At 38.2% G+C, this 10,569-nt stretch overlaps 2 protein-coding genes across 2 annotated transcripts; both read left to right on the top strand.

Moving 5' to 3' along the window:
* The first annotated feature begins 6,640 nt into the window (after positions 1 to 6,640).
* Positions 6,641 to 8,741, top strand: LOC145009384 (uncharacterized). Its single transcript, XM_078968093.1, has 2 exons — positions 6,641 to 6,897; positions 8,555 to 8,741. Exons 1-2 carry the CDS (start codon positions 6,641 to 6,643, stop codon positions 8,739 to 8,741), a joined length of 444 nt encoding a protein of 147 aa, XP_078824219.1.
* Positions 8,742 to 8,801: 60 nt separating this feature from the next.
* On the top strand, positions 8,802 to 9,206 carry LOC145009378 (uncharacterized). Its single transcript, XM_078968089.1, has one exon. The coding sequence runs from the start codon at positions 8,802 to 8,804 to the stop codon at positions 9,204 to 9,206; it is 405 nt and encodes a 134-aa protein (XP_078824215.1).
* The last annotated feature ends 1,363 nt before the right edge of the window (positions 9,207 to 10,569 follow it).

Raw genomic sequence — 10,569 nt, 5'->3', positions numbered from 1 at the left:
CTAGGGTCTCCATAATGGTCGGGATCCGTTATATCTCAAATTAGGGAGAGGTTGTCGCACGACGGAAGGAATTGGAGAAGTAACGTACATTTAGATTTGTTGATCACTAGTCATGAGTAGAGTATCAGATTATATATGAGAAGGAATTGGACCTATTTGTGTAAAGGATAGATGAGTTGAGATTTTAGATTCCTGATGGATTTCATTTTGAGTGGTTATGGTGTACATCAGATGTTCTAGACCTGGGAGGATCGGTTCATTTGGTTTGAGAAGGACCACAACACGTTTGGAGTTAGTGAGTGTTAGACGGCAGAGCTCGGAAATGATGTATGACTACATATCGGTTGTAATATATCTTGGAGTAAAGAAAACTTAGTGGTTGCATGTACATGTGGTTGGTTGAGATAACTCTGTTGGATTGAACGTTTGGGGTTATTCTTGGGCTTGTGGCCATGTCGTTCATGATTGCTACGACTGTTAAATAAATAGATATTGTAGTTTAGATTTTTTCGGGACCCGCGGGTCAGTTAAATTAGATTTCATGATTGCTACGACTGTTAAATAAATAAATATTGCGGTTGGACTGTTATTTAACACAATAAGGGCTTATTGCTATGATGGTTGGGGTTATTCTTGGGTTTGTTAGTTTAGATTTTGTCGGGACCCGCAGTTGGATTGTTAGATTGATATTGTAAATTATGTCCGAATTTATTGTGTGAATGGCCTAGTGGAGTTGACTGACTTAATGGGTTATGTCCTTAATGGGTTAAGTGAGAAACACTTAACCTTAATCTTCCTTTAATGTGAAAACCCTAATTTTGCTTGGGCCTTGAGTTAGGCCTTTATTTTGGGCTTTAGTGGGCCATCCAAGAGCAGTTATGTGGAATAGAATATTTAGAAAGGCTTTGGGGGAAGGTCCTATGAGGGTTTGGGCCCAATTTGGAAAATTAGGACGTAGTTGCGCCATTAGTGGACCTTTGTGGACCCATTTGGTATTGGGCTTAGGTGGGCCCAATTGGCTTGGGTAAATTATGGGTCGGGTTGGTGGACCATATTTAGAGCTAATATGTGAATGTTTGGTCTTAGATCCTAATGGGGTTAACTATGGGTTTGGCTTAGTGTTAGAGGCCGGAGTACAACAACATCATTTATAGGATCTGTTCGCCTTCCAAGCTGAGTCTTCTCACTATACTTTCCCGTGTGGTAAACTATCCTTGGCTAGAGGGTCTTATTCGTGTTATTGATTGGAGGGTCTTAATTACATTATTGACTGAAGGGTCTTACTACATTATTGATCGGAGGGTCTTAGTACATTGTACACCAGAGGTCTTAGTACATTATTGATTGGAGGGTCTTAGTATATTATAGACCGGAGGGACTTAGTATATTATTGACCAGAGGGTCTTATTTGTTTATAATGTGATATGTGTTATTGTGCATATTATATTTGTGACTTATGTTGTTATAGTATTCTGTGTATATGTTGATCTTATGTGCTTATACTGAGACATGTGATATCATGCATTCTGTCTTGTGATTTATGTTGTATATTATCATGGGCATTGCTGAGATAGGACCAAAGGGTCCACCCAAGTTATGGGATCAGAGAGTTCCAATGATACACATTAACTGGATGGTCTTATTCTAGATATAGCCATGAGAGGCTAATGAGATGGGTGTGGTAGTTTGGGGACTCGCTTAGCTTTATGCTTACCATGTTATGTGTTATATGTTTCAAGTATTTCTCGGGATCACTAGTAAGCGCCGGCTTGATTGTACAAATGAGATGGAGTTACATTTTTGAGGATCCTAGATTTTATTCAAACGACTATAAACATGTGTTTTTTATAATTTGACATTTTGGTGATATTGTGATACATGTTAATGAGATTTATGTGATTTTAAAATAAAAAAATTTGTATGAAAATTTACGGTGTTACACAACTGATGACCAAATCAAATTAAGGGCATTCCCCTTTTCATTGGCTGATGAAGCAAATGATTGGTTATTCTATTTTCCACTGGGGTCAATCAACTCATGGACCAGAATGTCAAGAGCTTTTCTTGACAAGTTCTATCATGTTTGAAGAGTCTCAAGTCTAAAAAATGAGATTTGTGGTATTCGCCAAGGTCAAAATGAGAGTTTTCATGATTATTGGGAAAGGCTCAACAACTTATACTATAGTTGTCCACAACATTAAATTCAGGAATAACTCTTCATTCAACACTTCTATAAGGGATTGTTACCAATTGATAGAAGACTAGTTGATGAATCAAGTGGTCGAGATGTCTTTCGCAAAACTCCATAACAACTCTTCAATACCATAGCCACAAATTCCTAACACTTTGGCCCGTGCCAAGACATGAAAAGAGACACACAACACAAAGTGAACGAAGTGGGGACATCAAGCCTCGAGTCTCAAATCAAAGATTTAACATCCGTTGTTCAAAATAGTCATGGGAAAAACTCCATAAGTGATGGTTTGTGGCATCTATTCAACAATGGGACATCCTACGGATATGTGTCCCATTCTTCAAAAAGAGGCGGGACATGTAAATGCCACAGTAGAGTTCCAAAACTACCATACCAAACTATCCGGTTACCAAAATGCTTACTATTCAAGTTGGAAGGTGAATCCCAATATGAGCTACAATCCAAAATGCATTGGTTAGACCTTCCTTCCCACCACAAAAATCCCACTACCAACACCCACAACCTCATTATCAACCCAAACCACACTCTCCACATCAACAACAACCTCGTCAATACCAACCGAGTAGCTCTGGAACGTGTCTTCAGTTAATTGTCAAGTATCTTGCCACTAGTACCCAACAATTCCAAAAAGAGACAAGGACTAGTATCTCCGACCTTGAAGCACAAATGGGAGATATAGTTACATTTATAAGTAAGTTGGAGTCCCGTGGCAAACTACCTTCTCAAACCAAAAATAACCCAAATGTCAATGTAGTGACTTTGAGAAGTGGTAAACCGAAGAGAGTATTCCCAAGAAGAAGTCAAGGGAAGATGAGGAAGAAATAGAGATCACTCCCATTTAGGATCCTATTGTCAAGAATGATGCACAAGACAGAGTTCCAAAGAAGACTATTCATCTAGTGACACCAATAGCCACCCAACCGCCATTCCCCTCCTGACTTGCAACCTCAAAGAAGAATGTAGAGGAGAAGGAGATCTTGGATACCTTCCAAAAGGTGGAAGTAAATATCCCATTACTTGTTGCAATCAAATAAATCCCTAGACATGCAAAGTTCTTGAAAGAACTTTGCACCAACATGATAAAATTAAAAGGAAATGAAACGATTTCGCTGAACGAGAATGCATCTGTGGTCTTACAAAGAAAACTTCCACTTAAGTTCAAGGATCCAGGAATGTTTATGGTTCTTTGCAAGATACGGATGGCACCTTTAGTAGCACTATGCTCGATCTCGGTGCTTCTATTAATGTCATGACCTATTCGATGCATGAATCAATGAATCTGGGGGCTTTAAGTGAAATCGGTGTCACAATTTCACTTGCGGATAAATCAAGTTTCTTTCCTAGATGTGTTTTAGAAGATTTTTTTGTGCAAGTGAACCAATTCGTCTTCTAGGCGGATTTCTATGTAATTAATTTAGAAGAACAAGTCTCTTCCAAATCGGCTCTAAATTTACTTGTATGCGAGAAGTTTAACAATAGAGTTTGACGGTGAAACAATAAGTTTAATATCTATGATGCTATGAGATATCCTTATGATGTTTCATCCTTGTATTTTGTTGATATTTTTAAACCACTAACCAAAGAATTGTTTGAGTTTTCCAATGGTGATATGATGGAGATGATCCTAAGCAAGGGGTTTGATTGTGGGAAACTAGTCGACAAATGGAAGATCTATTCTTTGGATCTAGAAGTTGATAGGTTAGTCAACAATTTAGAAGTGAAGAAATCCACAAGATTCGATGTTAAGAAAATTGAGATGCCCCCAACCCATACAAAGTTCAAAATTGTCACCATCCCTTATTTAACCATCGAAATTGGAATTGAAAGTCTTACCACAACACTTGAAGTATGCCTACTTAGGAAAGAATGAGACTTTTCCAGCTATCATTTCCACTAATCTAATCAAGTTTGAAGAAGATAAACTCCTCAAGGTGTTGAAGGAGCACAAAGAATGAAAGACCCCAACTTTCGTATTTATGAAAGACCCAAACTTTCATACTATTTCAAAAGATTTCTCAAGCTACTTCCTCAAAACATGCTACATGCATATTTATAAAAAAATATTTTATATTGATAAAGTGATTACAAAGGATTGGATACAAACCGACTAAGTTTTATTACATTTCATGTCTACCCAGGAATCTACTATTCATATACATACATGAACATTAAAAATACAGAGAAATACTATTAACGATTCTAAATCTTTCAGCAGTATAAACCTATATTGGAATACTGATCACCTGCAATTGTTAAATATTGAGAGGAATAAGCAATAACGCTTAGTGAATTCAATAAATAGATACAATATAATCTTATGCCTTACATATACCAATATGACAGAAGTAGAAGGGAACAAGAACAATAATAACATATGTGTATCATATGACAGGCTTTCAATATCAACACAAGATTTGATTCAAAGATTTACGATCGATGAGACATAACGATTTCAAAACTTGATATGCGTCAATAAAGCTTTGGCCCAAATGGCACAGAAGACATATAAATTTCTGATTAACATTTTTGTAGATTTCAGGCTTATAGCCCTGTCTAACCATTTGCCAATACCATAGAATAGAGTTCATCCTCTTATGGAGTCATGCTCTACATGGTCAGAGGCTACATATCTTTCCTATCAAACCTTATGCCAATTCCATAGAATAGAAGTCATTCTCTTACGGAGACATGCTCTACATGGCCAGAGGCTACGTACCAGTACCAATGTCAATCTAAGTCCTTTCACTGATCACATGGTCAAAGGTATTATATTTGCTATAAACATAGCGGATAAAATAACACCGGAGAATAACTCAGAATAATAACACTGACAAGCACATAGCACATATAACACATAACATACAATTGTTCCTATATATTGAACTCACCTTAAGTTAACCGAGGGTTAAAATAGTAATTTGGACAACATTTCGACTTTAAATATGACTTTTTATGTTGACAACTGGGAGCTTAATTGAAAACCGGGCTCTACGAAGGTAGGGCTTCAAAACCGAAAAGATAAAATTTTCGGGATTCTCGGGGGTCTCGGGACGTGTTTCGGGTGCTAAAATTGATACCGGGGCTTCGGGAAAAGTCAAAATAGTGAAAATATGGATTTAGGGGTGAAAATGGCAAAATTCAAATTTTAGCCGGGAGGGTTCGCACCCTCCTATTTATATCTAAAAAGGTCGGCCAAGAAGGGTGACTCAGCGAAGCAGGTGGCAGCGAAGGAGAAGGGACACGCGACTCAAGCGAAGCTCGGACACGCGAAGGGGGGCAGCTGGCGCTAAGGACTCCGGACCAAACACGCGTCGGACTTCAGACTTGCCACGATTCAGATGACTCAGCGAGATCGAACACCTGTGCGAGGCATGTCGGACGCACACTGGTCCGTAGTTCGGTTCAATCAGAAGGTTGCACGTGTCGGACCCGGGTAGAGCGGCTACTGTTCATGCGAGATTCCCCGGGTCTTATCCATAATTTCTCGGTTTTTGAGCCAAAATCTTCCGAAATTCATAACTTTCGCATACGAACTCTGTTTTTGACGTATTTTATATGCACAGATAGCTAAAATTACGCTCTATAACTTTAATTTTGACTTCGTCGGCTAATTTTGACTTTATTTTTAATATTATTATTTTTAACAGACCGATACAGGAAAAACCGTTAAAAATTCATAACTTCTTCATCCGACATCCGTTTTCGTCAGACTTTTTACCGTTGTACTACAAATGACTAGACCTTCGATTCTCATTTAGGATGTATCGGACAAATATCGCTCGATCTAAAATTCAATTTTTTAGCTGTCTACTGCTAAATCGAAACTTCGAAAAATCATAACTTCCTCATACGAAGTCAGATTTTTGCGTTCTTTTTATTGAATTTCTCGGTTTAACGAATACTAAGACTTTCATTTACATTACTAAGGATAAAAATTAGTTTATCAAAAACTCACTTTTTACATCATTCGGCGCCGTGCTGGTGTTGTCGCGGATCTTCGGTTGGTCATAACTTCTTCGTTATAACTCGGATTTTGACGAGCTTTTCACCTACAAGTTTCTAACGAGATGATTTACAACATCAAATAATAAAATTTTACTTATTTCAAATTATATATTTTCGCTAAATTTTCATTATTTGGCTATTAATTTGAATCTCATAAGACTTCCAATATTTTATGAGTGATTGTAAACATAGTTTTACTTCATTTCTAGTAAAAACTAGTTGTTAGAACTCAACAATCAATTTTATTCACTTTTAATAATAACAATACTCAATTTCAGAACGTGTATGTTACAAAGAAGCCATCGGTTGGACGATTACCGATATAAAAGGATTAAGCCCCTCCACTTGTATTCACAAGATTTTGCAGCGGATGAATGCAACCTAAGCCGAGATGCGCAAAGAAGATTGAATCTGCCTATCATGGATGTTGTGAAGAAAGAGATATTGAAGCTTCTTGATGCGGGGATGATCTATCCAATCTCTAGTAGCAAGTGGATGCACTCGGTGCAAGTGGTACCGAAGAAGACGGGAATCATGGTGGTCGAAAACAACAAAGGTGTTATTGTCCCCACCCGTGTGCAAAACGAGTGGAGAGTTGGTATTGACTACCAAAAAATCAATGCAAGAACAAGAAAATATCATTTTCCATTGCCTTTCATTGACCAAATGTTAGAGAGGTTGGTCGGGAAATCTCATTATTGTTATCTAGATGGGTATTTCGGTTTTCACCAAATTCCAGTGGCACCAGAAGACCAAGAATAGAGAACCTTTACATGTCCATTTGGCACTTTCGCATACTAGAGAATGCCATTTGGATTATGTAATGCCCCAACCACTTTCCAATGTCATATCGTTAATATTTTCTCTCAACATGTTGAGAACATAATTGAAGTTTTTATGGATGATTTTACGGTATACGGAAACTCCTTTCAAGAATGTTTGACCAATCTCACCAAGATTTTCAAAAGATGCATTGAAACGAATTTTGTTTTAAATTTTGAAACATGTCATTTTATGGTGAGTTAAGGTCTTATTTTGGGTCACATTGTGTCAAAGTAAGGAATCAAGGTAGATAAGGCTAAAATTGATGTTATTTAATGCTTACCTTACCTGACATTTGTTCGGGAAGTTTATTCTTTTGTGGGTCATGTAGGTTTCTAACGAAGATTCATCATGTACTTTTCAAAGATAACAAGACCAATGTGCCAAGACTTGCAAAAGCATATCGATTTTGAGTTCAATGAGGCGTGTAAAGAGGCTTTCGATAAGCTCAAGGAGTTTCTTAGATCCGCCCCCATCATACAAGCACTAAATTGGTATCTCCCATTTGAGATCATGTGTGATGCAAGCAACTATGCTCTATGCACCGTTTTGGGTCAAAAGAATGGAAGAGCCTCCCACTTAATCTACTATGCATCGTGAACCCTAGACAATTCTCAAAGCAACTACTCTACCACATAGAATGTGTTATTGGCCATAGTGTTCGTTTTGGAGAAGCTTAGACAACACCAACTTGGTACCAAAGTTATTATGTATTCAGACCATGCGGCTTTCAAGTACCTGGCGAAAAAGAAAGATGAAAAGCCAAGACTCATATGGTGGATCTTTTTATTGAAAAAATATTGATTTGGAGATTTGGGACAAGAGTGGATGCGAGAATCTTGTTGCTGACCATCTAAGTTCGATCACTTCAAATGAAACTCTTCTCCCGTTGTGGGACAAGTTTTTGGATGAGCAACTCTTTTCCCTTACTCAATCTATTCTTTGGTATGCTGACATTGTTAAATTTCTGGTCACGAAAAGGTATCCCAAAACATTCACATGTGTAGAAAAAGATAAATTAAAAAGTGATCCAAAATACTACTTGTGGGATGAGCCTTATTTGTGGAAACATTGTCCCGATCAAATTATTAGGATATGTGTGCCCCAACAGGAACACCAATCCATTTTGCAATTTTGTCATGAATTTGCTTGTTGGGGACAATTCAGACCTAATCGAACTTCGATAAAATTTCTTGAGTGTGATTATTCTAGACAACCATGTCACACGATTGCTATTTGTTTTGTAAATGTTATGAGTGGTGCCAAATGACGGGGAACAATTCACAAAAGAATCAAATGCCACAAAATCTAATCCTTGGTTAAGAAGTTTTTGACATATGAGGGATTGATTTTATGGGCCCATTTCCCGTCGCATTTGCCAACGTTTACACCTTACTCGCGGTTTATTATGTTTCTAAATAGGTTGAAGCCAAAGCCACAAGATCGGATGATGCCAAAACAGTTATTGACCTTTTTAAAATCTAATATTTTTGTGAGATTTATTGTGCCTAGGGCATTGATTAGTGATAGGGGGACGCATTTTTGCAATAAGATGATGGAGACTTTTTTGAGGAATTACAAGGTGACCCACCGTGTTTCTACCGCTTACACCCCTCAAATGGATGGTCAAGAGGAGGTTTCAAATCATGAAGTGAAGTCTATCCTCAAGAAAACGGTGAACCCAATAAGAAAAGACTGAAGTTTAAGGCTTGATGATGCCTTGTGGGCCTACTGGACCGCTTACAAGACCATGATAGGCATGTCTCCATTTAGGTTGGTTTTTGAAAGGTCATGTTATCTTCCCATGGAATTAGAGCACCATTCATTTTGGGCATTTAAGCAATGCAATTTCAATATTGATGAGGCAGGAAGACAGAGGAAGCTTCAACTTCAAGAGTTAGAAGAATTAAGAACTGACTCGTATGAAAACTTGAGAATTTACAAGGAGAAAGCGAAGCTTTTCCATGACAAGTCCATCACTCGGAAGCATTTTGAACTAGAACATATGGTCTTACTTTACCATTCACTGTTGAAGTTATTTCCAGATAAGTTGACATCAAGGTGGATTGGGCCTTTTGTTGTGATAAAAACTTTTGACCATGGAGCGGTTGAAATTCAAAGTGAAAAGATGGGAAAAGTTTTCAAAGTCAATGGCACCGCTTGAATCCATTCTACGAAGGTTTCAATGCATATACTCTTGAAATCATCCATTTAGATGTCATGATGTGTTGATGAAAGATAGGTGACCAAAGATGTTAAAGAAGGGCATATTTGGAAAGCATTACGCTTTCAAATAAGTCATTTAAACAAAGAATTTTTGGGATTTTGAAAACAAATTTTACAAAGATTTCACCATTCACTCCCGTTTTTGTTCCAAACTTTTGTCAAAATTTTGAAACCGGGACTTACGACAATCATTTTGGCCAAGAAATCAAGTTTTTAGAAAATCAAATTTTTTGAAGTGCAAGAATCCATACTGCCCACATGAAAGTTTTTTCCTTGAGCCCAAGCGGCCCGCATAAGATCTTGTGCGGCCTAGGTAGATAAAACATCATCCAAGTATGTTCAGCACGTGCGGCCAGCATGTGGCCCACGCCTTACCTACACAACTTTTCCAACACTTAGTGAATTTTTTTCGAGTTTAGTTCATGTGGCCTTCATGTGGGTTCCATGCGGCCCGTGTGAGTCGATAAACAAGGATCAGAATCTTTAGTCGGTTCGAGTGGAATTTGACGCGGCCTCTATGCGCCCCGCGCCCAACTCGTGTGTAACATTTTGACCGAATTTTTAATGGCTTAACTTGTGTTGACCAACTTTGATATGTATTGAATATCTTAACTAGATGGATTAAATTGTATCCCCTTTGCACTAGCATAGATTGATTCTTCTTCTTCCCTAAGTCTCTTTCTCTCTCTCAAGAACACCCACCTCCATTAAAGCTCCACACGAAAACTCAATTTACTGGAGTTCTACCGGTTGGAATCCCACGAAACCACCACAATTCTTCACCATTTTCCCCCTCTACAAACCCCACCCAAAATGGCTCCGATTTGTGGCTGGAATAGTGGGCACCACCACCACCCTTTGCCACCCTCTTCCGCATTTTCCAGCCAACTCCAGCCACCTTTGGAACTTCCGAGCATGAGGTTTTGTTTCTCTTCCCAAGGGCTTTCCAACCATACCAATCTTTACCCGGAAGCCCACTAAAAATTTTTCCCAGATTTTAAGTGCTGCCACTCCAGTCACTGGAAAGTATTTTTGAAGCATGTTTTTGGGTTCGTTTCAACAATTTAGACGTTAAAGTCGAATCAATCACATAAGCTTTGGGAGTGCCTTGGAGAATCTCATTGGTGGTTTTAGTTCCGCTTCTACAATTTGTTCCGGTTATGAACACAATGGGTACACTTGTTCCTTTAACTTGATTATTTGCATGTTGAATACGTGTTTGTTGTTGAAATTATGGTGTCGTCCATATGGTCTTTAGTGTGATTTGAGAATCAGTATTGTCAAATTTTTGTCCCGAGTCA

Source organism: Lactuca saligna, chromosome 1 (genome assembly GCF_052625555.1).
Source record: "Lactuca saligna cultivar CGN05327 chromosome 1, ASM5262555v1, whole genome shotgun sequence".
NCBI classification, from domain to species: Eukaryota; Viridiplantae; Streptophyta; class Magnoliopsida; order Asterales; family Asteraceae; genus Lactuca; species Lactuca saligna.
This window is presented reverse-complemented; position numbering and strand designations above follow the sequence as displayed.